This window comes from Gambusia affinis, linkage group LG12, assembly GCF_019740435.1.
Source record: "Gambusia affinis linkage group LG12, SWU_Gaff_1.0, whole genome shotgun sequence".
Taxonomy (NCBI): Eukaryota; Metazoa; Chordata; class Actinopteri; order Cyprinodontiformes; family Poeciliidae; genus Gambusia; species Gambusia affinis.
In genome coordinates, this window is record NC_057879.1 from 12,613,258 (window position 1) to 12,639,626 (window position 26,369).

The 26,369-nt window shown below is 39.1% G+C and overlaps 2 protein-coding genes across 4 annotated transcripts; both read right to left on the reverse strand.

Moving 5' to 3' along the window:
- Positions 1-275: 275 nt before the first annotated feature.
- Positions 276-8,077, reverse strand: LOC122841321. Of its 2 annotated transcripts, XM_044134559.1 has the most exons (10): positions 7,952-8,077; positions 7,401-7,433; positions 7,141-7,170; positions 6,549-6,581; positions 6,383-6,415; positions 6,226-6,258; positions 5,887-6,018; positions 5,205-5,306; positions 4,423-4,511; positions 276-4,331 (listed from the first exon to the last, which is right to left on the reverse strand). In XM_044134559.1, the coding sequence occupies exons 1-10, from the start codon at positions 8,007-8,009 to the stop codon at positions 4,257-4,259; spliced, it is 618 nt and encodes a 205-aa protein (XP_043990494.1). In that variant the 5' UTR covers positions 8,010-8,077; the 3' UTR covers positions 276-4,256. The 2 variants fall into 2 exon arrangements, with proteins under 2 accessions (XP_043990494.1, XP_043990495.1); XM_044134560.1 differs by lacking the exon at positions 5,887-6,018 and having other exon boundaries at positions 1,716-4,331.
- Positions 8,078-8,160: 83 nt separating this feature from the next.
- Positions 8,161-18,754, reverse strand: LOC122841320 (zonadhesin-like). 2 transcript variants are annotated; one of them, XM_044134558.1, is made up of 26 exons: positions 18,662-18,754; positions 18,015-18,165; positions 17,867-17,919; positions 17,689-17,757; positions 17,243-17,451; positions 17,080-17,158; positions 16,603-17,000; positions 15,622-16,186; positions 15,358-15,554; positions 14,899-15,288; positions 14,356-14,648; positions 13,733-13,995; positions 13,574-13,627; positions 13,352-13,489; positions 13,025-13,281; positions 12,839-12,923; positions 12,706-12,756; positions 12,420-12,554; positions 11,875-12,131; positions 11,713-11,797; positions 10,022-11,623; positions 9,727-9,935; positions 9,492-9,648; positions 9,116-9,411; positions 8,700-8,829; positions 8,161-8,625 (listed from the first exon to the last, which is right to left on the reverse strand). In XM_044134558.1, exons 2-26 carry the CDS (start codon positions 18,089-18,091, stop codon positions 8,477-8,479), a joined length of 6,198 nt encoding a protein of 2,065 aa, XP_043990493.1. In that variant the 5' UTR covers positions 18,092-18,165; positions 18,662-18,754; the 3' UTR covers positions 8,161-8,476. The 2 variants fall into 2 exon arrangements, with proteins under 2 accessions (XP_043990493.1, XP_043990492.1); XM_044134557.1 differs by having other exon boundaries at positions 17,243-17,454.
- Between the last annotated feature and the right edge of the window lie 7,615 nt (positions 18,755-26,369).

Genomic DNA, 26,369 nt, shown 5'->3' on the forward strand with positions numbered 1-26,369 from the left:
AAGAGTGGGTGGCTCACAGCATGCCTTTCCTAAAGTGGTGTGTGCCTCCCTCCTGTGCACCCGTACCATTTGCTGCCCATTTTCAGTTGTTCACGTTCATTTCCCTGCACATTTTTTCAGTTTCATTTGACTTCTAGTTAATTCTTTTTTTTAAATTTAAACATGAAGAGCACAAACCGGACCCACTTTCTTTCTCTCTTTAGCCGATGCAAGCAAATTCTGGAGGACACGAGCCTCGCCGACTACGATGTGGAAATGAACAGAACTTTTTCCAACACCACCGTGAGTCCTCTTTCTCACACTAATCCAGCGTTCTCCACTTCCAGGGAGACTTACGACAATGCTTACTTCTATATACTTTTTGTAATGCTCTTTTACTCCTTCCTCGCCATGACACTTTTTAAGTGCTTCATAGGTAATGAAGAAGAGGAAAAAGATCCCTATGAAGAGTTTATAGGAACTAGGCGACCGTCAACACAAACATTCAACGCAGGCCACATGGCTGAGAAGTTTTACTTTGAAGAGGAGAGCAGCCTGTGAGCCACAGGCTTTCTGAAGAAAAGCGGAGGAGGGGTATGGGTGCATATGGGGAATGTTTTGACAGTCACCAAGCCAGAAAAACGTCAGGCAAGACCTGCTAGTGATTTTGCGAAACTCTCAGTAACTTCATTTTCCCCTTTCCTCCCCTCCTTTCGCCAACTGACAATCAGAAAACTCACGCAAGTACGGCCATTCGGCAGACATGAGGGGAGACTTACGCGCCTCTGATCATCTGAGAGAATAATGGAAACATGCAAAAGTGTGGGTCAATGGCGGGCCGGAATCTCCTCCTGTGAGACCCAATCAGGATCAATAACACCGGGGCCCACAATGTGCACACACTGCAGGGAACAAGGAATTACAAACTCTCTCCCTGAATGCGTGCGTGCGTGCGTGCGTGTGTGTGTGTGTGTATGTGTGTTTCAAAGAATTAGAAAATGTAAAAAGTGTAAACTTGCTTTATAACTTTTTTCTGAACATATACAGTACATTCCTAAAGTGTTGAACCCTCCTAAACTTTAACATTTAATTGCATAACAACCTGAAATTTCTATTTATTTTATTGGCAGTTTGCATAAAAGACCAAATAAATCAGCACATAACAGTAAAGGGGAACATAAATGATGCATAACTCTTCATTTTAATTTACATAAAGATCTTAAAACTGTGGAGAATATAAATGTTCAGCCATCGATTCAATACAGAACCACCATTCCCTACAATTACAACTGCGAGTCTATTGTGTGCAGAGATTGAAATGTTGTTATTCTTATTTGCAGCTCTGGCAGTATGTGTAGATCTGTCCTGCTGAAACCTAAACTTCTGTAATGATCTCAAGTCTTTTGCAGCCTCTTCAAAGATTTCCCTGCATTCACCACCATGAAGAACTCCATTCATTCTGACTAGTTTCCCCCTACGGGCTGTTCTGTTCAGGGTAATGCACACATTTTAGTTTCCACCACATATGACATTTTGCATGTAAGCCAAAAGTTATGTTTTTTTTTTTTTTTTTTGAATTTCTATTTAGTTTAAATTACACACAGGTGGAATCTCTTTCCTAAGACGCTGACCTTTGAAGTCAAAAGACTAATTGCACGTAGGAGAATTAGAATAAAAGGGATTCAATATATGTGCAAGCTGCACTTTTCAGATATGAAAAAACAAAAAATTAAGAGCTTTTTTCCTTACACTTCACAATTATGCAGTACTTTTTGTATGTGTATCAGATAATCTACTTTGACATAATACCCATTGTTTGTGAGTGTAATATCACTAGATGAGAAGGAGCTGCAGGTGTCTGTACGCTTTTGCAATGCACTGTAAAATAAAGACACATTATTCAACCAAAAAATAAATAAATAAGGAATCCAAATTAGGCTTTCAAAAGTATTTCATATCATCCTGACAAAAAGCATTGCTCTTATAGTATTTTGTGCTATTTTTAACCAAACTGCAGTCGATTATTCCAAAACATGATGACATCTCAGGCCTACATTGGCTCTGCAGTAGTCACAATTGAGGGACATTCCTTTGTCATTATATTGTAATTGATCTGCAGTTTATGCACAGTTACAGATCGTTTCAACCTCAAAGTGACCCCATCAGAGCCAACTTTACAAAGCTTTGGTGAAATGCGAACCCAAGACTCCCTCTGCAGAATTAACTTCAGTTGAGTGGTGGGTTGTTGTGGGGAGAATTTTTTGAGAGAATACACGCTTCTTATTTGTGGCATAAATTGCAAGAGTTACGAAAAGAAGAGAAGAGGAGGATACTTCAGATTAGCAGTCAGATGGACACACAGATATTGCTATAGATTTGTCAGATGCACAAATCTTTGGTGCGATTTGTACAATTAAATCTCCTGGGGGGGTCAAAGGTGGACCTGGGCGGACAATGCCGCTCTAATTTGAACTATCCGCTCCTGCCGGTCCCTAAGGCTGAGTGGGCCTGTTTTCACTTCGCCCTTCATAATTAAATTTTTGCCTTGTCCTCCTCCTGTGAGGAGCAGGGGTCAGCATGTGTTTGTACAGGCTCATGCCCCCTGGAAAACCAGCTCTCTTTTTGGACAAACATTTCCTAATACTTCAAATGCTAACACTTTTCTTTCTCTGTTCACAAATTGTTCATATAGAAGTGGATTTAAAGCTAATGTTGTATCAGCCAGCTGAAGAGAATGTAGCACAAAAAGGCAAACGCAAAAATTGTAATAGATGTTGAATTCTTTTCAATGTTTTCAATTGTTCACGTAAATAAATGAAACATTAAACATCAGTGCTTTATTAAATATAGGTTATCTTTGTAAGTCAACATACATAAACTAATTATTATTTTGGATGTCTTAATAAAAATGCGTTAACTTAAATTTGTTTATTCTTCCTTTGCTTATAGTCATGCTGCATAAACCAAAGATATGCTGCCATCTGCTGGTCAAAATATAACACTGCTGACGTTTAAATGGGCGGGCTTTAGAGACTGTTAATGCAGTACTATTGGTCAGTAACCTTCTTGTCCTACAGCTAAAAACACCAAGAAGACCTTATCCTGCAGCAGGTAATACAGTTCTCAAGGGAAATGCCAAGAGGGAATAATTCTCTTTACTGTAATGCAGTCACAAACTTCCTCCAGAGTACACCCTGCAAACGGATTCTTTAGCAGCAAAAAGAGAGCAGCAGGATATAGGAATAATTGTATAGTTTGAAGTCAACAGACATATTTCCTTACTTAAAAGATGACGTCCACCAGAAAATTGCAAGTGAAAACACGTCAGGCCTACTTATCTGATCGGAGGCGTTCATGTCTGCAGAACTACGTTTCAGTTTGACTTTCAGAACACTTTAATGAAACATAGCATGCCTCCAGAGTGAAAATCTGGGCTTGGACAGCCCCACACTGCAATTCAACGGCTCTAACGATGAGTGCCATATGATGGTGATCCGGCAGGTGAGCAGTGGTGTGATAAACTTCATCAAGTTAATGTATCACCTAAAATAAAAGAATTTAATACTTATATATTTCCTACAAGATGAGTGAGACAAAAATGCTCATTTTGTCTGCACGTAATCCAAGGCAATCTTGTGGACAATCAGTCCTGAGGTTATTGTACAGCAATGTGGATGAACAGCCTTTCTTCGCACCACAATCACTAGAATTCTCAGACTCCACCCTTTTGCAATTTATAAATAAGTCACAATGCACAAGGGGAGACTTGTTCCTGGATTTGTCTTAGTTCCGCATCCTCTGAACTGCATTGTGTTCTAGGCAAGTGCAATCTGTGTGGATGTAGTTTCTTAGCGCATCAGTGGATTATTGTGGGGATCCGCCTAGACATGTTAATGCTTTATGCCTTTGTGTTTGACAATATCAGCCACCTGTGCATGTATTTGTACAAGCATTTGACACAGGAGAAAGTCCGACAAACGTCTACAAAGTTTCTCTCCTAATTTTTTTGCCATATACATAAAAATCTTGTCTCAACTGTGAATCAGTGCCATTTTCCTTTAACAGCTTTTTGTAGAGTTTATTTAATTGTTTATCTGGGATTACAGAACAATGATATTCTTTACCAGTTTTTGTAGAGAAAAAAAGAGCTTAGAATCTGCCAAACAAATTACAATAATGATTGGTACCAATAAAAGACATTTTGGCTGCACAACCCACTCTGTCAACTTCAATGACTGCGTCACTTTGTTTCCATATACAGCTCTAATCCTGGGGGTTTAGTTGAATACGATGTGCTTGATTCTCAGAGAGCAATTTTTGCAGGTCGACTGAAGAAGGATGCGGGACAAATACTGTGGAAAAGGAGAAACTTGTTATTTATGAGCAAATAACTTTGTGATCCTGATAATGTGTGATGCAAATTAAAAGGGAATTTATACTTACGCTAAGCAAAGCCTCAGAAATCCTAGAATTGTTAATGCTACCTCGGGTTGACAGAGAGACTTTTTGGTGAAGTGTCATAGACTGGAAATCTGAAACAAATTAATAGCATGAGCTAAATTCTGCACTTTGACTTTTCTTATCCAAACTCACTCTAGTCTTCTGCACTTCATTTTTACTACCATTCAAACAAAACAATATCAGCTCTATTAAGTAAAGCAGCTTTACATAAAAATATGAATCCTTTGACACCTGGAACAATTTGATTGTTGATAATTAAATCATCATCTTTAGCATAGGGCTGCAACTAACAATTGTTTTAGTAATCAATTATTCTTACTATTAATAGGCTAAAAATGGTACGTTCTTCAGATTTTTAACTTAAACAAGAGAAGCTGAAAATAGTCCTCTTGAGTTTTGGGTAGAACATATCATTAAGGTTTTATATTAAGATTCTTAAATACAAAAGGTCGTTTTTTCTTTTTTCTTTTTTACAATTCTAGCTTTATTACTGCTCTGAGGGTGTTGTTCTTTCAGCAAATAACGTTTTTTTTTTTTTTTGGATCTGTACACTCCAGTTAATGATTAATCCATTCCTAAATTAGTTGATGATTATCTCAGCAATCGATTCATCATGACTAATCGTGTCAGCCGGTGAAATCAATTCTAACTTAGGTTTTGTCATGAAGTAACATTTTATCCGTTTCCTCAGCCTTTGAGTTAAGGCTACATTGTCTCTGACTGTCAGGTTAACCAATGGTTAACAAATGAAAGCATTGGTTTACCTGTAAATGTGGAAGTTGACGTGTGATAGTCAGCAGAAGTTTCAGAGGCTTGTGACTCAGTCAGGGGTGGAGACGGAGTGCTGCTATTGGTTGAATTGAAGACTGTAGAGAAAAATGTCACATTATAACTGTGTGACTTTTATGTTAATGCACTCAAAGTATGTTTTTGTAATCGACAGAAAAAGTGTTTGATATTTCATAAAGCCACTTACACAATATTACATGGTATCTAGAAGGCATGGATTTTCACCTCATATTTAGTTCAAATGATGAAATCATGGCACTTTTTAGTGTTAGACCTGACAATTATAATAATTCTCTTAACCTTAAAGGTTAATTGGTGTTGAGCCGCTTTTAAAGTTACCTCGAAATCTCCTCTTGAGATAAAATATATACTGCTGTCAAGAAAAGTGAGATTAGAGACTAAAGTATTTAAAATGTTATAGCCAACTGCATTGTAAAATCTATTTTAATCTAGTGTACTATTTTAATCCACTGTGATTACTGTCTATCATGCTTATAATATGTTAATTTATTGAAATCTTCCATGTTTACAGAGACTCATTTCCTCCAGTTTGAACCATGTGTTTAATTAATTTAATCAGTCTCCACTATTGAATTTAGGCTGCATTGTCAGGAATTATGTATTTTCTCATATTTTATTGTGCTTACTCTTACTTACAGTGCATGCAGGTCAAATTAAAGTCAGAGCAGCAGTCCCCGATAGTCACACAGGCCTGATCACAGTAACATGACACCCTACGACAGCCATTATTCTGACCCGCGCAGCACAGTATTGGTGGACCTGAGCAGCCTAGAGAAAGCACAGCTTTTTCAGATGAAACTCAACATGATTCCATTTTACTTTTTTATCTTTAAAATACTCAATTTAAATTGGAAAATAATTTGACTGGCAGACACTGAAACAGGTTTGTAAGGGTTACAAACATAATGGGAGCAATGAAAATGGATGCACAGCAGTAAATTAAAGGAGTGAAAACATTGATTGTGTTTGAATTACCTGTTGCAATGACATTTGTAACTGTTGTTTGAGCTGGAAAATTGCAAAGTACATGTCAAATGATTTTTAAAAGAAAGAAAACTAAGACAAATAGCTTAGCTAGCAGTTGGAATCCACTGAAAATTGATGCACTGTAGGAATGAAAGCAGTTTGTTACCTGTTGTATTGGCATATCCAACAGTTGAGTCAGCTGGAAATTGCAAAGCACAAGTCAAATGAGTTTAAAAAGGAAAAACTTAAAGATCCAATAGCTCAGTTAGCTAGTTAGTTGGAATCCACTGAAAATTGATGCACTGTAGGAATGAAGGCAGTGGTTGTTTTACCTGTTGCGTTGACATTTGGAACAGTTGTTTCAGCTGGTGAAAGGCAAATCACAAGTTAGTCAAATTAAATTTAAAGAAAATAAAACTTGGATGAAATATCTCATCTAAAAATAATGCAAAGAAAACATTGTGATTGTTAAGTGATCCAAACCATCGGTTGAATATGTGCTATTTCTAAGCCTATAAGTTTTGCCCATTACTTAATTGGGCTTGCTTATTTTTGTATTTGGTGGTGTTTATCAGAATATTGCATTCATTTCATGTGCAATATTTTTTTTTATCAATAACCTGTCATAAAGCAATGGATTTCTGTGTGTTCTATGTTTGCCATAAAAATGTAAAGAAATCAAAGTCTGTTGTCTTTAAGTTCCATGTAAAACTTCTCAAAGAGATAATTTATTTCTTAGGTTACGTTAAATGTAAAGAGGTGGAGCTGGATTGATCTGGAAATTCAGTGAGACCAGTTGAGCTATACATAAAAAAATGTAATTTAAAGCAGGTATTAAGCAAGGTACCAGTTGAAACATTTTAAATGCCTAAGCCTACATTTCAGTGGTAAGGGAATGATAATAAATGTGGTTGTAACAATTACCTGTTGCATTGGCATTTCTTACTGTTTCAGCTAAAAAGTGACAAAGCACAAGTTAGTCAAATTAAACTGAAATAGAATAACTTACTAAACAGTCCTGATGTGTTGTGATGCTTAGAACTGCAAAGTAGATTTAAAACACCCCACCCCCATATCTAGGTACAGAATTGTACCAGTAAAAGTTTAAGAAATAGGCAGAAAAGTTTCTGGACAAATTTCACAAGGCCAACAAAGTGGGGGAAAATGTCAATTACACCAATTACCTGAAGGACTGGTACTTCTGTCTGTTGTTTGAGCTAGAAAAGACAAAAGCAAAATGTAAAAAAAAAAAAAATAATCAAACTAATTTCAACTAAAATTACCAAACCCTTTGCTACATAACCACTGAGGTGTTCAACACCTCAGAGGTTGTTTATTGAAGCAATACAAGCATCAGGAAAGTAGCTGGTGATGTTATCATGTGGTGCATCTATGGAGCTGTTGTGTATTTTGTAAGGAAAGCTTTCAAAGTTAACTTAACCAGCTCAGGTAAGATTCTTTTGTGCTCAATCCCATTTAGATGTTTTAGTATTTCTACATAGTAGCTAATTTGTTTTCTTTAAAAAAAAAGGAAAAAAAGCCAGTGTTTTTCTAGTCTTTGCTAAACCTTCATCTAAAGTTTTAAGACTGAATTTACTATTAAAATCATGACAAGCCATTCCTGCACCAGTTGTTTAAAGCATCTGACAAGCTGCAATTTGATTTAAGAGTAACAAGAAATCATAATTCAGGAGTTTTCGGAAGCTAATAGAATGTTTTTTTTTTCTCAACTCACCATTACAAGAATATAGCTCTCCAGAGACAAGAAAAAAGAAAAGCAGGAGCAAAGCCATTTCCCTGTGACTGAGTCTGAAGGTTTACGAAACACCTTAGAGAGGCACATTTAAAATACTTGTAAGCTAACATTCCAGTTCTACAGGTTCAGTAAAACTACGGGAGTAGTTCTACTGTAAGATTATCAACAGCAAATGGTAAACAGACAAATGACAGTTTCTTATGAGTTTATTAAACTGAAATATCAGAAATCAGCTTACTGCATTTGAAATACACATTACTGTACATTTAGTTGTAGTGACATAATCATGTTTCTTGCATTTGTACTCAATGACATCAATTCAAATCACAGTATTTTAATAGCATGAACTGCAAACTTTTACAAATGACCACGAGATCAAGTTGCAGATAAATATTGATTCAAAGAAAACTGGAACACTCATAGCAAAGCCAGTCTGAAAGGCACAGTACCACAATATCTCCAAGGATTTTTACAATGTTAGAGATGAAACATGAAAATGTAGTCTTAGTTATGCACACTCCAGCTTTTGCCAAATTCTTGTGTATTCTTGGCAATGGTTCCATCTGGTTTCACTTTGTCATTCGTCTTTCGGCCATCAAAGTTTCCACACAAACCTTCCACTCTCCTTTTATAAAGGAACGGCAGAATGATATCTACAGAATAAAAAGGTCAGCATCAGTAAACAGAATTGAGATGTGGCTCACCCAATGGATTAAGGATTCATTACCAGTTTTACAGTGTCCACTGAACTTCACAGACAGACCAAAATCTGTCTTTAGGTAGATACGAGAAGACTGCATTTGGATCTCAACGCCAGGAGCTGCTGAACCTGAAGCTTTAATTCTTTGTCCATCCACCTGCAAGGAGGAGGGGAAAATAAAAAAAAACAAAAACAAAAAAAAAACAAAACTGAGAAACCAGAAGTATCAAAAATATCTATACAGCATAGCCCTGCGACAGACTGGCGACCTGTCCAGGATGAACACCGCCTCTCACCCGGAACGTAGCTGGAGATGGGCACCAGCAACCCTCCCGACCCCATTAGGGACAAGGGTGAACAGAAAATGGATGGATCCATACAGCATTATTTTCCTAGTAGTAGACTACCTAACTATGTCAAGTTATTATAGCTTTGATACTTACAAACACTTTCCTCTTGTGCTTAAGTTCTACGGTGTGATTGTAGACTTTAATTTTAAGGTCCTGCAATATTCGTTTGTGCTCCTCTTCCTCATCATCTCCACTGATTTCACTTCTCTCCGTTTCCTCGCTGCTATCATCAGTGCATGCATTTGTGCCTTCTATATAGATTTCTGGGAGATTCTTTGGCAAATTTTTGGTTCTCACCAGCACATACAAGTTTCTCCCACTAAAATCATGTTTCAGTTTATCAAATGTTTTGTACAGTGGGTCTCCCTGGATGATGCATTCACCAAAGTCTGTAAACATCACAAAAAAAATTAAAAAAAGTTAGTAGCATTGACAATATTTTGAGAGTTAAGGAATTTTTATGCCATACCTGTAGACTTGCAATAATATTTGCCCGTTTCAAGTTGAAGGCACACAGCATCATCTTCACACCCATCTATGTCTTTGCAGTCAGTCTTTCCCTCTCCGTCATCTTCTTCACACTCACATTTCTGCCTGCAGTGACTGGTGTACCATACTTCATTGAACTAGAAAATGACATACAATCTTACAGCAATATACACATTGTTATGAAAGCAAATTTAGTGACATTTAAAGTTACTCACCTGGTGAGTTTCACCATTCCTGTCAATACATCCACACTTCTGTACAGGCACACAAACACTCCCTTTTTGTACAAAGCCATCATCACATACACATCCTGATGCACAAGAAATCTCTGAACTGCAGTGTGGTGGACCAGTCAGGCTTTTGCATGTAGGGCTGCATGCAGGAATGCAAGTGGTGTAGTGACTGTTCTCTGCACAAGAGGGTGCTGAAAGACATTTGACAACTTTCAGTCAGACTCTGAACATAAATAAACAATTAGATATTGTTCATAGAAAGATGCGAGTAATTTACTTGAAACATGTGGCGTTCCTGGTTGTGGAACAGTTTGTTGGGGTCTCATTGTAGGATTAGTGGAAAGGTTCGGCCTCAATGTTGGTACTTGTGATTCACTTGTGGGTGGAAATTGAGGTGTTTGTGATTTAGTTGAATTTGGAGGCTGTAAACTGGTCTCTGGGGAAGATGCTGGGAATTTAGGCCAAACAGTGGCATTGCCTTGTGCAGTTGAAGGATGTGGCCCACCTGTGGGTGAAGGCTGGTGTTCAGTCTCATTGGTGGGTGCCTGGTTGGTTGTAGCAGGAACCTGGGGCCCAGCAGTAACATTGCCTTGTGCAGTTGTAGGATGTGGCCCACCTGTGGGTGAAGGCTGGGGTTCAGTCTCATTGGTGGGTGCTTGGTTGGTTGTAGCCGGAACATGGGGCCCAGCAGTAGCATTGTCTTGTGCAGTTGTAGGATGTGGCCCAACTGTGGGTGAAGGCTGGTGTTCAGTCTCATTGGTGGGTGCCTGGTTGGTTGTAGCAGGAACCTGGGGCCCAGCAGTAACATTGCCTTGTGCAGTTGTAGGATGTGGCCCACCTGTGGGTGAAGGCTGGGGTTCAGTCTCATTGGTGGGTGCTTGGTTGGTTGTAGCCAGAACATGGGGCCCAGCAGTAGCATTGTCTTGTGCAGTTGTAGGATGTGGCCCAACTGTGGGTACAGGCTGGGGTTCAGTCTCATTGGTGGGTGCTTGGTTGGTTGTAGCAGGAACCTGGGGCCCAGCAGTAACATTGCCTTGTGCAGTTGTAGGATGTGGCCCAACTGTGGGTGAAGGCTGGTGTTCAGTCTCATTGGTGGGTGCCTGGTTGGTTGTAGCAGGAACCTGGGGCCCAGCAGTAGCATTGTCTTGTGCAGTTGTAGGATGTGGCCCAACTGTGGGTACAGGCTGGGGTTCAGTCTCATTGGTGGGTGCTTGGTTGGTTGTAGCAGGAACCTGGGGCCCAGCAGTAACATTGCCTTGTGCAGTTGTAGGATGTGGCACACCTGTGGGTGAAGGCTGAGGTTCAGTCTCATTGGTGGGTGCTTGGTTGGTTGTAGCAGGAACCTGGGGCCCAGCAGTAACATTGCCTTGTGCAGTTGTAGGATGTGGCACACCTGTGGGTGAAGGCTGGGCTTCAGTCTCATTTGTGGGTGTCTGGTTGGTTGTAGCAGGAACCTGGGGCCCAGCAGTAACATTGCCTTGTGCAGTTGTAGGATGTGGCCCACCTGTGGGTGAAGGCTGGGGTTCAGTCTCATTGGTGGGTGCTTGGTTGGTTGAAGCTGGAACCTGTGGTCTAGCAGTAGGATTGCTCATTGGTTTAATTGTTTGTGGCACAGCACTCAGAGTTGGCACCTCAGCTGTGCCATTCAGCATGGAGGCTTCCAGAGCGGTTGTGCCAAGAGAAGTGACACTGGGGGGCACAGTAACGTTTCTCACTGGAGGTTCCAGACCTGTTGTGGTAGGTGAAGTGACACTTGGGGTTGTTGTAACATTTCCTCTTGTGGGTTCTGGAGCCATCATGGTGGATGAATTGACACCTGGGCTGGTTGTCGTTTTAAAATCCGGTTTAGCAGGAAGAACTGTACCTATGCCACTCAGATCTGCAGAATGAGAAAAGGCTAGTTTTTTTTCTTGTGAGGAGAGAGTGCTTTTAAAAAAAAAAAAAAAAAAAAAGAAAAAAAAAGCTTACCTGAACATCTTCCTTGGTGCAGTGTTATATCATCTATGGCCACATCTGATTGATCATTGGAACCCCTCTGTCCCTCAAAGATAATCTACATGGTAAAGTTAGATTTGCAAGTGTCCACAATAATTTTGAATCAGCTAGATATTCTACATTTTGAGACATCACCTGAAACTCTACGGTTGTGTTCAGATCAACCTGGGCCAAGTGCCACATATTGCCATGGTTGTTCCTCTTCTCCCAGACTGCCTTAGCTACTTTGTTCTCAAGTAGGTAAATATTGAGGCCCATTCTGTCTGCTGATCCATACATATGGTACCAGAACTGCAGACACTGAGGACCAGTGTTTGCACACTGGGAGCTGATAAGACGAGCTGCGTCACCATACGTCACGTTCGAAGACTCAATATAGATGTAGTGGCCATCTAGTCAAAAGGAAATTTATACAATTCATTCATACAATTTCTCAGAGTAAAGCAGTGTACTCACACTGCAATCAAGGGCCAGTGTCCTGCAACAGTTAGCTGCATCCCTTGTCCTACACACCAATTCAATGGCTAAACTGCCTCACTAGCATGCAGTCACGCTCGATAGAGCACTACTGATGAGCCAATAGTGGAGCCAGGTGTGCTGAAGCAGAAAGACAACCAAAAGTTGCAGGACCAGCCTTTGAGGACTGGAGTTTGAGATCAGAGTTAAAGAATAACCATTACCACCAGTGTGGTCACTAGAGGGACCAGTCATCTCAGTAGGGGTGGAGCCATTGTTCCTTTCCCAATCAAATGCGTCAGTGATCATCTGCTGCCAAGTGCATAAGCCATTCAGGAAGCTACAGTCAAAGTTGCAGACTATAGACAAATTTTGGAATGAATATTAAGAGGCAATTATTCCACTTCCTAAAACCTCAAGTCTGAGTTTTACATTTCATAATTTGCTAGATATGGCAATTAAATTTTCAACTGGCAAGTAGCTTCTAAAGCAAACTTCTTGTGCACATACTTTGGTGTGATGTGGGTACTTTTGTAGTTCCAGTTACATTGGGGAAGGCATCTAAGGAGTAAAAAAAAAAATCCCAATTCATATACATTACTTGGTATAATTGGTGTATGCATTTTTAATAGGCAGTATTCACCCAAGCATGACCCAGAAGTAATAGCAATGTCATCTATAGCCAGGTCTGACTGAGCAGTGGAGCCTCGAATTCCCTCAATTATTAACTGAAAGAAAGTTATCACAGTTGTTTCCAAGACAAGAGAATTAGCCTCTTTGAGGTATATGGAAAAAAAAGAAAAAAAAAAAAGAAAGAAAAGAACCTTACCTTGAATGGACCAGATATTTTCAGGTCAGCTTTTCCCAACTGCCACTCAGGTCCTTTGTTGTCCACTATACCCCAAACCTTTGTAGCCTTATTACCTTGGAGTTGGTAGACATTCATAATCATACTGGTGGCTGAACCATGCATGTGGTACCAGAAGTGGAAGCAGATTGGGCCATCAAGCTGGCATGATGGGCTCAACAGTCGAGCAGAATCTCCAAAGGTTACATCATCTCCCTCAAGGTACATGTAAAAACCAGCTAGAAGCATCACATTAGTCATTGATATTGAAAATGAGTAGGGAGAAAAAAAAAAAAAGAAACGTCCTACCTCCTGTAGTGTGGTCCTGGTTTGGTCCTGTGAAATTTGATGGTGTAGATCCAGAAAGTCTTGTCCAGTCAAAACTGTCTTGAATGAGCTGCTCCCATCCACATATACTTGTGTCAAAGCTGCAGTTAAGGGGACAGGCTACAAAATAATAATAAAAAAATGAAATAAGCCATTTGACAAGCCAAATAAGAGTTTGACAAGAGGTACCATTTTATGTCTTACAATTGATGTTTGAAGACGTAGTGCCTGGATTTGTTGGAACTACAGTTGAGAAATCTGAAAATTAGCAGATAGAAAGGGTGGGAGCAAACATTAATCTTTTAGCCAGTTTACATCAAGGCGCTTTATATTAAAGTCTTGGATAAAGGGTCAAATACTCACCACATATTGTGCCAATTTGCCAGCTAGAGAGTTCCACTCCTTCAACTTGGCATGCTGTGGCATAAGATTTCAGGGATTCGCAAAAAGTGAGCTGATCCCCACTTGTGGCACAATAGTCATATACGCAACTGCTAAAGTAGATGCTCGGGTGAACATATTCATGACAGGCCTCAAAAGCCCCATGAAAAACCATGGAACATTCCTCATTGGCCACAGTCCCATCATTGTCGCATTCTCTAGGATCATTTGGATAGGCCATGCATCTAAAAAAAAAAAACAAGTTGAAGTGATCATCTGTATCCAGTAGATTACACAAGATCAAAATTCCCATATTTACGTTTAACATCTACTTTTCACCAACAGAAAATGAAATTGTTTAAACTATTTTAGTGCAGTACTTAAATTTTACCCCAGCAACTGGGTGATTCAGAACATACAGGTATACTTTGGTTTACTTTTAGAGCTCCTTAATGTCCCTTTGGGTATGACCACCAACATGTTCACGACAGCAAGGACTACAAACCTGACATATCATTTAGTAACTTGGAATACCCAGGTAAATTTAACAACTGATATTTTCTGGCATCAACTGGCCCTCCAGATAACATTTTACACCAACTTACTCTTCATTAGTACGAGTTCTCCAGCTGTCACCAAATTCAAATGATCCAGAGGCAATATGGCCTCCCGGCATCATGAAGTCATCCTCCTGATATTCAGAGTAGGTGCCACACAGACCACAGAGTTCATATTTGTAACGTTCATCCACTTGCAAGAACAACCTGCCATGTCCATCTATCCACAATTTCAAGCCAAAGGTAGTCTCCAGAATGGTGTAATCCTTCTTCACATAGATCCACACTGAGCCATATGACCCATTGGTCGAGTAAGGAAGTCTGACAGAGACACCATGGACCTGAACAGAACATAATTTAAGGTATAAAAGTGACAGACAAAAATAGTCATTTGATTCTAGTAACCTAACTAGTGAGTCATTTTGTTAAAGTTGGTGGCTTTAAAGGTTTAAGATAGGGAAAGATAATTTACCCACTTGAAATAGACTTATGCCCTTATGTAAATCATTGCTATAGTTGAGGACAATTAAAACCAATGCCCTTCCCACCACCTGTTTAATTTGGCTTGCATTGTTATAGCTGCTTACTTACATCAACTTGGCCGCTCTGATTCAAGGTGAGATCCAGTCCATCAAGCTGAAGAACCACGGCTTCAAGTTTAGCTCTAGTAAAATTTTGTCCAGTAGGGTGGCTGTTTAAGCCAATTACAGTGAACTGCACTGTGCTGTGCTTGCCACATGTTGTAGTGAGAATGTAAGCACAGCCCCCTTGAAAGCTGTAAGCCAGTTTGTCAAAGGTAACATAATGTGGATCGCCATACACATTACAAGTGGCAGGTTTGAATGGGAAGCAGCCTTTGATGCCATTTTTTTCCTTACAAACTTCATCACTTGCACATCTCATTGCAGTGCATTGCATGGTATCATTGCCAATGCATTGGCACTGTTGCACACAGTCTGCTTCCACAGTCATTTCCCCACTCTGTCAAGAAAAAGAAAAAGTTTAAGTAAAATGCAGGACTGTGAAACTAAATACATTATATACAGTTACCTCATAGTGTTTTCCATTATACCAGCACCCACAATGCTCAGCTGGGACACACTTATCCCCACTGAGCTTGAACCCAGGGTTGCACTCACATCTTTCTTCACAGCTACCACATAAACCCATTTGATCTAGACTGGAGCACACCTCTGGACAGCCATCAGCACATGAATTATAATGGCTGTTCTCGCCACACTCTAGCGCTGAAAGAGAACATAACATGAGATCCAGCCACAAGGTACAAAGTTAAAAATGGTCAATGTGACCTACAGCAGAAAGTAGAGTTCCTCCATGTGGGTATGGCAATTCCAGCCTCTTGGCAGACATCTGCATAGGCTTTCAGTGCTTCACATAGCACTTTTTGATCACCATGAGCAGAACACAAGCCAAGTAAACAAGCATGGAAATAGCTCTCTGCACCTACATCTGGCAGACAGGATGCAAAGGGCCCAGAGCCAGAACGAAGGAGTCCACAGTAATTCTCACTGCTGTAATGAGCCTCATCCTGTGGGTTGCACTGTTGTGGTACTTGAATGGCTTCACAGGAGGAGACATTTCCCCCAGTTTGCCAACTCTCAGCCAAAGCTGTGGCGCTTTCAGCTTTTGTGCCATCAGGCTTGAGCAAGTCATCTCCTGGGATCTGATTGAAGTTGCCACACAAGCCACAAACCCTATCAGAATATTGTAATGGAAGTCTGAGCTGAAGAGCCCCAGTATTGTCGAAGGAAACAGATACTCCAGAACTGCTTCCCACTTCTATGGCAGCAGCGTTGCTTTCAATATGGATTGTATTATTGTTCAGGTTTAGTGGAAGCTCTCGCCAGATGCCATTAACCTGAAGGGAAGAATAAAATAAATGCCATCTATAAATCAACAAGACTGTACCACATTTTACATAGGAGTTTTAAGCTTTGGATATTTCTGCAAATCTGAAGTCGTACCATGTTTCATAGAGCTCTGACCAGTTAAATGCAGAGTCAGCAATATTCTGAGCATGTTATGATAAAGCTTTACTCTGCCTTCCAATGAAGGTTTACAGCATATTCAGTTTGAGTAAGTTCAGTGTCAAGCTGGTGAATTACATAAGTTACAGCGATACACTTACAACTTCAACTTACTCTACTCCATGCTTGTTAAACAGACAAGTGATCATTTGATCACATTTAAAGAACTTGATAAAAATGTCTACATTTAGACACCCACCAAATGCCACAACAGTTCACTTTAAACAATTACTTTGAGGAAACTTACCACAACCCAATGGGTCTGACTCTTTAGCAAGGATACCCTCATATTCCCCAGGTTTACATTAATTTGCTGTATGATAGGCTGCGACGCATTGCTGGTTTGCGTGTTCACTACCTCAACTGTGAATTGTGGCAGAGCTTCAGATGCTGAACACGTTTTAGCCAGTACATATGTGCAGGGGGAAGTGAAGCGAAACAATGCACCATCAAAGGTGCGACAATCCGTGTTGCTGTGAATAGTGCATATGCCAGAAGGGTAAAGGTTCCTGGGATCATATCTTTGAGGATCACATATTTGGCCCTGAGGGCAATGAGAGAGAAAGCAGAACAGCTGACCAACTGAGCACAGGCAGCGTGTGGAGTCACCAGTCCACAGGTCAGTGTTTGAGTCACACTGGTTTCCTGCAAGGATAAGATTATGGTCAGAAAACTAAAAGTCATGGCTCAGAGCTTCACATTTATGAGGGTAAGCAGCACTTACTACATGATCCACTTCTTACGCCAATCTGTTTTAAAGTAGTCTGATCTGCAGTCAGTGGATGGACAGCTTCAAATATGACCTAATAGACAAATTACTCTGTTACCAAAACAGAATTCCAACTGTTGAATGTACAATTCAGCACAGCCAATATAGAGCCTTTCACCTGAGTGCCTGGTTCAGTGAGGTTCAGGGGCACCAAGACTTGTCTCCATGCATCTCTTGGGAGCGGAGGAGAAGTCCAGATTTCCACTTGCCTCATGCCACTTTTCAGCAAAGCACGCAACGTATCGCCTGAAGCCAGATGCCAGAACTCCAAGCAAGCCTTGCCAGTGATGGTCAGTGGATGGCTTGCCAGTATTTCCACTGTACCATCTCCTGGATAAGGAGATAAAAATGTAAAACCTATTTCTAGAGAAATGCTCAAACACCAGATAGCAATACAGGAACTGAACAAACTTCTTTTTAAGTGTGTAATTATGCACCATTTCAAAAGGAGCCAGTCTTCAGATTAGCACATAATTTTGAACATTATTTGATCTCAAAGAAGGAAAATAACCATTGCTTTCAATTAAATTAATCAGCCTCTATATTGTATGTCATCTTTAGTACCTGCTTGGCTTCTTGTCCAGTCACAAGACAGATTCCCATGTTGGCTGTAGAAACACTGGCCGACATAATCTAGAGATTAAAAAAAAGAAAAGATGCATCACACTAATGGTTTGTCTGCTCTGTCCTTCTAGACAACATCATTTATTTCCAGTGTTCACAATACTAGGTGATCGAGTACCTGAGGTGTCCTTCCACCCTGGTAATTTTACCAAAGACAAATCATTTTCAGCTCTATAAAACAAACAAAACAAAAAAAAAAAAAAAAAGAGTCCAAGATTAACTTTATAAAGACAGTATTTGTTAAAATAAATAAAAAAAATCCTTACCTGGACATCGAGTCCAAATAGGCCAAAAAGATTAGCGATACAGTGATCCACAAATCTGTGTGGAGCTTGCCAAGCATGGGTGATCCGAAAACAGCTTTTCAGCTGTCACCAATAAGTGAAAGGATTAAATACTAGTAGTAACAGAGCCTTCCTGTAGAGACAAACAAGCCATCAACCACTTGTACAAAGTAGTACACCAACTCTGACAGAGCTGGGAGTCAAAACCTACGTTATCCCCTACAACCAGGTAACTTAGTGGGAGGAGAAACAAACAGCCTGGGTTTGGCATGTGAATGATCAAAAAAGGTCATGACAGCCAACCAACAGTTTCAGTAAATGGTGATGGATGAGGCAAAGTTTGGAACTTCCAGGTCATAAAAAGCACTGAAACAAAGCAAGCTCCTATAAAAGCCAGCTTAAAAATAAAAGGCTATAGACTGACTGAAGAACCTCTTTCATTAACTTGTGAAAAGTGCAACATTAGCCATGGCAAGGTTAAAAAAAATTACCAGACTCAAATGACCAGAGGGTGAAGAAAACATAATAAGGATCAGTCCTAGTAAAAAACAAACAAGTTTAACACTGAGCTTAAGTTTTTGTTTGGAATTTTAAAAAAATTAATAAAATAAAATAGGTATATAACTCACCCCTACGGAGTCAGTCACCCTGCTCTGTAGGTTTTGGATTCAATGACCCTGCACAGGTGATTTAAATAGTAGCTCATCAGTAGACCTTTGAGGAGCAAAGAAAACCCAGTTAACGCAGATCATCTATTTGAGTCAGGTGCTCTGGAGTAAAAACAGCTTAATGTCTAAGACCATCAATGGAAAATCCTGATCTAAAATGTACGGCAAATATTTTCTGTACGTGGATAAATAACCTCAGTTAAACACATACCTACTAAATGAAATAAATTAATTAATTTGAGAGTTGCTGTTTATGTGTAAATGTCCTTAAAATTATTTTAATAAAAGTAATATAGATGTGGTATTCTTTTGAAAACATTCTCAGCTGATATTTCTACATTTCTACATGTTATAAAATAATGAAGTTCCCATTCTGCTATATACTATAACCTTAAAGCTGTCGTTTTATCCTTTATTTCCTTGCAAAGAATATGCTGAAAAACAAACTGCACCAACTTGTGCAAAGAATATATTGTGACCTCATGGTGTAGGTCACAATATCATTGTGCAGAGGTAAATGTTGAGTACATACATCAGTCAAGTAGCCTGACAGGGGTTGTAAGGAAGTGAAATGAAAAGAAGATGGACTGTGTGTGTGGGAAGTGCTATCTGGGCCATTTATTGTCAATTGCTTGAGGCCATAGCAGCATGTGTAAATACAAAACTTCACCCTAAATAGTGTTCCCAAAGAGTTGTCTTTATTAGGGACCTAATAGTACTAATATCTCTTCATCCTGAGCATTTATGGTGTACAATAAATGCTGCAGAGCTGCACTGAATGACGTACACTGGCCTGAAATGTCTGCAGTAATTTTTGCTGCATGCTGTTTCAGAACTTGTCATTGATCCAAGCCCTTTATATTTATGGGGTCTTTATAAATTCCCATTATGTGCAAATACAAAAACAAATCAATATATTCTCACTTAGTTGTAATTTTGACCTTTAATTGAATTTAACTGGATTGCCTGACAACAATGAAGAGCTACCTGAAAAGTCAGCAACAGCAGATAATATTTATTTAATATCTGGGTGGATTCAATCTTGTCACTGCTCCAAAATGGGAGTTGTCTGTCTACTGAAGCCTATCCCCAAGTCCAACACAATCAGATCTATGTGTAAGGTTAATGGAGTTGAATGTTGACTGCAGACATATTAATTTCAATGTTATCTAAGAGCGTCTCTGATTTGGAACCTTTCTGTCTCAGCCAGAGGAACAAAACAGCAGTGATACACCCCATAGTAACCTTATCAGTGTAACCAAGTATTCATAATGAATGTTGAAGTATGACATTTTGAGAACACTGCCTAACCACATACCTATAAATCCATAAAGCTGTACTTGTCACTGTTTCCCCCACCCCCTGCAAACAGGCTCAATTAATAATAAACCTCGTCCACAGGAAGCAGGAGATGAAGCAACAAGGGTCCAGGAGCACGTACAAAATAATATGCTGTGGAATATTCCACGGGTCACTTAAGGCAGATGCCCTGATCCATGACAGACCTCTGCTTGCTATTTATATCTACATAGACCACAGTGTTCACAAATAGTACACCATAGCTAAGAAGGAGACAAAGAACATGCTAGATCTGTTAGATATTTACAAAACTCAGCATTGTTTACTATACTACTGTGCTTTTTTAATATGTGTTTCAAATTTAAAAAGGCAAGAACTGAAAAGACAATTTTTCAGGAACGGATTTCAGGGAGATAATAAAGATGAACATTATACAATATAATATTTCATAAAGTTCAGGTGGAGTTGGAGTTCTCTATTTTGAATTTATTGCTGTACAAAATTACTGTGGTAGTAGTGGTGGCTGTAGAGATTTTGAGCTCCCTTGAGTTAAGAAGTCAGCAGTAATAAGTGAACAATCCATTAGCTGTTGGATGACAGCATAACTTTCCACTTCTCTGAGATTTTCCATCCATGTAAGGTATAAGGTATACATCTGTCAACTATGTTTTTCTTTAGTTTATCTTTTCTTAGCATCCCAGTTGGTAGTTTTTCACCTGTCAATTGTAATCGTAGTAATGCAAAACTTGAGTGAACCTCTCAAGCAACCAAACAAGGACACACAGGACATCGGAAGCACTAAATCACAAAACGTACTTTGGCATCCTAAACTTGTCTTCAAAAATGCAGTCCTTGCATGTTCCAATGAGAGCATCTATTGACACAAGCAAACAAACGAGCTAGTTTGCATGAGTCAAAGTGCAGCTCTAAATATACCTCTATGCAATAAACCATTGAACTGCCATGGGCATTTTTCTAATGTCAAATAGTCTTTCTTAAGCCCAGCTTAAAACTTCAAAAACTTATTTAACAATGTACTGCAAGGATTTACAGTTTCTCAGAGTTGCTTTGGTTCATTACTCGGATCACAACTGAAATTTTCAAAGCTACTTGTTTAATCTTCAAAGGACTGTGTCAGTAATAAAAAAACAAAGATGTGATTACACCATGCTCCAAATTATTATGCAAGTGATATTTTCTCAGATTTTCTTAGGTCAATGCAAATCATGGTCAGTATAATTTTCAAGTCATGAACTATTACAGCATAAGTCAAATTTTACTCAAAAATAAATAAAAACTCAAAATGCACTGTTCCAAATTATTATGCACAGCAGATTTTCAAAACATTTTACGGATTATAAAGAACTGCAAACGGTCATTCTTTGAATGTGCAGCATTAAGTGGTCACATGTACTAAAGTCAAAAGCAATTTCAATAAAAACCATCTAAACAGACAGAGTTACATGTTAACATAAAATCCCTTCTTTGATATCACACCAAAATTCTTTCATTCATTAAACTGGTGAGTTTGTGGAAAGTTTCTGCTTGAATTTCTTTGCAGGATGTCAGAATACCTTCCCAGAGCTGCTATTTTGATATGAACTGCTTGAGGAAACTCTAAAGGTTCTCAATAGGGTTGAGGTCAGAGGACAGAGGAGGATGGTGACCACACCATGAATTTCTCCCCTTTTATGCCCATATCAGCCAATGACAGTGGTATTCCTTGCAGGATGAGATTGTGGATTGTTATGCATGAAGATGATTTTGCTACGGAAGGTATGGCTCTTCTTTTTGAACCATGAAAGAAAGTGATCAGTCAGAAAGTCCACATACTTTGCTGAGGTCATTTGGTAGGCTGAGCAAGGATAGTAGTTCTCAGAGAAGTAGCCTATGAGAAGTATTAATTATGTACTCCCCAAATCATGCCTTTGCAGATGAGCAGAAGTAGAAAATCGCTGTCAAAAAAAGATTATCGCAGACCCGAGAGAAGGTCCACTGGTCAAATGAGACCAAAATTGTTGTTTTTTGGACTACCTTCAAAATGTTATGACCTGCAGAAAACTAACTGCATGTCATTCTTTTGAAAAAACAAACAAACAAAAAATGTCCCTCTTTTGTCGCCTTTATTTGGCAGTGGTCGGTCAGGAAATCAGGTGTGAGAGAGGGGGAGGACATGTGGCAAAGGTCAATGGACTGGGACTTGGACCACTTCGCCATCGCCACGCCCTCTGCATATCATTCTGAACACATCACACCTGCCATGAAACACTGTGGTGGCAGTCATGCTGGAGTAATCTTATCTTTTTTTGATATTAAGGTTTTGTTGGCTGCCGTGGCCTTTCTTTGAAAGTAATCAGACAGGAGAGTAAGTTGGGAGAGATGTGGCAAGAACTCAAACATGTGCACTGCCACAGCACCTAGGGATGCTTCTTTTTACGCATAATAAAATAAAATTTATACCAATAAAATATAGAAGTTTGTTCTTGAAATGTGACAAATTGTTTGAAAGGCATTTTATTACAGATACGTTCATTCCTTGGAAAAGTTTTTCAGTGCTGCTTTAGAAAGTATCAACTTATGTATCAACTTAAGATACTTGACCTTTTTTGTCAGAGTTCAGACTTACCCAACCTACTCTTAATGTCTCCTCGGCCCGAGAAGAAACCAATCCTCAAAGTAGTGTTCAGTTTACAAATAGGTCACTCAGTGCCATGTAAAAATTAAATGTTTTCAGTTCTTGAAGAATTCCTCAGATGTAGCACCAAGGTCAAAGTCAGAAGTCATTAGAGGATGGAACATCTCATGGAGATTTTATGACATCTACTCATACCTTTATCCACTCCCCATTACAATCTCATTCCACAGACTCAAACCTGTGCCAACTAGGACTAAGGCCTCTGTAAACAGATTGCAGATCTATTTAGATATATATTTATCTATGTTCAAAGCATTATTTTATGTGATGGATTGGGTGCTCTGCTGATGTCAAGTTACACATTTTAAGAATGTGTGAAATTGGAGGAGAAAGGAGGTGCTTGCTGGGGGCCTATTTTTCTCAGAATCACCACTGTATGGAACGTGAAGCAAGGCACTCAAAGTTTACTGCAAGGTTATGCAAAAATAAGTATATAAGGACTAATTAGGTTTCAATATGCAGCGGCTCTTTAATATTCATTATTCATCTTCAGTTGACTTGGCAGAGCATTTATTCATTTCACAGGGAGGTTCTCAAACTTGTTAACATTTCACCCCCAAGCTTTCAAAGTAAACAGATGTTTAAGAAGCAATAAAGCAACAAATAACCTTTCTCAGTCCAATCATATTTCCAATGAATGCAGCCAATTTAGTTTTTTGTTGTTTTTTTACTTCACCACTGTGTCACCTTTCTGTTTTTCTGTCTTTTGCTTACATGAGGTATGGGCCGAGCTTTCTTCCATTTGATTCTGTCCCACGGTCACGCTTTGAGGAGAAGTTTCTGTTCGATTTAGCTGGTGTTTCTCGCACTGTGGTGCTTCCCTTTGCAAACAGAGGCTGACTTCTCCTTGTGCTCTGTGGTTACTAAACAGGTTGTCTAATGAATACAGGTGCTGCGGTTCTGCTCTGACTGTCAGGGTGACACGATCAATCCTGATGGTAGGCTGCGTTTAATTGTCTTCTGTCAACACTCAGGGGAGACAGAGGAGAAAGGAAAGAAAAACACTACACACCAACCACACATTCCCCCACTTTATTAGGTTTTTTTCTAAGTTTTTCCTGCATCAAGTTTTATTACATTGTTCTTAGTCTAGGAAAAACGTGGGAGTTTTCATTTTAAATCAATGTTTTTTAAAAACCATAGAGCCAGAATATTAATTTATTGTTTTAATTGTGCATAAAAGACAAGACAAAACCTAAAACAGACTGACTCAGCCGATTTAATATAAGATCCTCTATTTCTTTGTTTGCTTTATGCTATATTCTCAAGGACTCTTAGAGAAAAGTTCTTTGTAATTAATTTCTTCCACCAGAAGATGGCAGTATACATCCTTTTCAAATCCAATTGAAAGAGAGTGACAGAACAGCAAAGTTGTTTAAAATCTGCAAAGATTCAGATTGCTGTATCCTAGAACTTCTTTCACTGTTGCTATCCAAGCGCTACACTTTTATTTTTATGTATTCAAGGGAAGCTAAATACATGACAAAAAAATACACAATACATACATGAATGACAAGGAATTGTCGGCAAATGTAATGTCACAAGATTTAATTTTGTGAATGCTTAAATATGTCTTACAGCAGCAACAAATGGAATCAAGTAATTAAATATAAGACAGTTCAACTTCTGCTTATGATGGGAAAACAATGTAATTTTCTTTTGATAAGGGTTTATTTTGTTACTATTATTTAAAGATATTTTTTCACTGTGAAGCCCAACACCCCACTACAATGCTGCAGCAGGCAATGGTCTAGTGTCCTATCTCCCCTCAATTAACTTCAAACTGCTTTCTATTACACGCTACAATGAAACACGCAATTTCATTACCTCACACAAGCCAATCAGAACCACTAATTGTTTTCAGTATCCCTCCATTTCCTGAGCAGAGGATAAGATTCCATATTTATAAAAATAGAAAGAGGATGAAAAAAGGAGAAAAGATTCAGAGGTTACTGGTGGTCTGGTGTGACTGCTTTATATAAAATCTAAGATTTGTGCCCTGAAGTGTTAAATCTTTTTTTTATTTTTTATTTTTTGCACACGAGTCAATAATTTCTTAAAGCAGAACAGAACTATGACTAAACTTAACCAGAAGTTATTATATTCCAAAAATAGGAAGTCAAGCAACTCACACTCTTTTCTGTAGACTACAATGTCTTACTTAATTCATGTGTTGACTTTGGCAAATTTTAAATCAAGTGTCTTTGAGGAGTTTGGTCTTCTCGTCTTTGAACATAGAAATGCACAATAACTTTTCAAAATGTAATTTGTCAAATATTTTGAACACGTATCCTTTTCTATTTTATTTAACATGCACTACTCTGTATTGGCCTATCAAATGTGAATATTAGTGCTGTGGTGTTACTGTGTTAACTTCTAAAATGTTCAAGAGGTATAATAGCTTTTTAGAGGGACCATGTGTTTTAGAATGTACTCATAAAATAAACATTTTTCTGTTGTATTCAATGTAGAGCTTTAAATTTAACCGGCCTAAATCCTACAAAAGTGTCTTTTCGTTTTAAATCTACCTAGTTGTATAGTATTGATTTTTCTGTGTTGCTTTACTTTCATAACCTTTTCTGTCATTTTACAAGCCTTTCCTCATGTTTTCCATATCCAAATTGAATTAAATCAGAAGCATCCAGTTGAACATGCCCCAAACGACTTATATGTTAGGCAGGGTCTCCAGTCTCAAGCTGCAATCGCTTTGGTTGTGCTATGCAAGATTTGATTCGCTTACCCAACCAGCCGAGACCCACTTGTGATGAGGTACTGGTCTCCAGCAGGGCTGCAGAAATCACATGGACGCTGTTTTCACCTTAGCTGAGGCACACAGGAAAATAAGAAACAAAAATGCATAAACTACAGAGAGACACATGGACAGCAAGAGAGAGGGGAGCAGAGATAAGGTGAGGGAAGTCTTGGATGTTCAAGCAGGAGAGTTCCCTGTCTTATATCCTGTTCACTCAAGCATGGAAGAACAATCAAAGCTTTCAAAAACACTCCTATACACACACGCTCACACACTTTTTGTATAGTTTCTTGGTTGTTTCATCCTCCAACTTACTGTTTTTCTTGCTGAATGATTCGGCATTGTCCATAATGGTCAGCCCATGGGAACTAAACAACAGCAACTTCTTTTCAATTAAGGTGAAAGGAAAACTGTGAAAGGAAGAAACCTTTTATTCTAATTACTGAGCAATCTGCATACATTCAAAGAGCGACATAGTAGCCCGAGGCGGGCCCTTCGTTCTCTGACATGAGGAATAAAAGTGTTTTTCTCCTTCTATGTGAAGGGACCAGGCACAGCGGCACCCTGGCAAACTCTCATTATGCTGTGAAGATCCGGCTTCGCCTGCAGCGCCCAACCTATGCACCTTTTTCGCTCAGCCTAGCTGAAACAGATAACAGAGCAGCTGCAGCCAGGTAGAACGGGCCACATTTGAATGTCAACCGTTGAATATCAGAAGCTACAAACGGTGCGGCAGCGTCAGTCGTACAGACACACATTATCTCAACATGGAGCAGCTCTGATAAGACGAATAAAAGCCAGAGGAATTTCAATCATGATATTAGGGATTAGACTTTAGCAGCTGAATGGCATTAATTTTGACTTGCCTAACACATGCCTGAATGCGAATTGAACACATTTCATGAGAGATGCATAAAGAACAG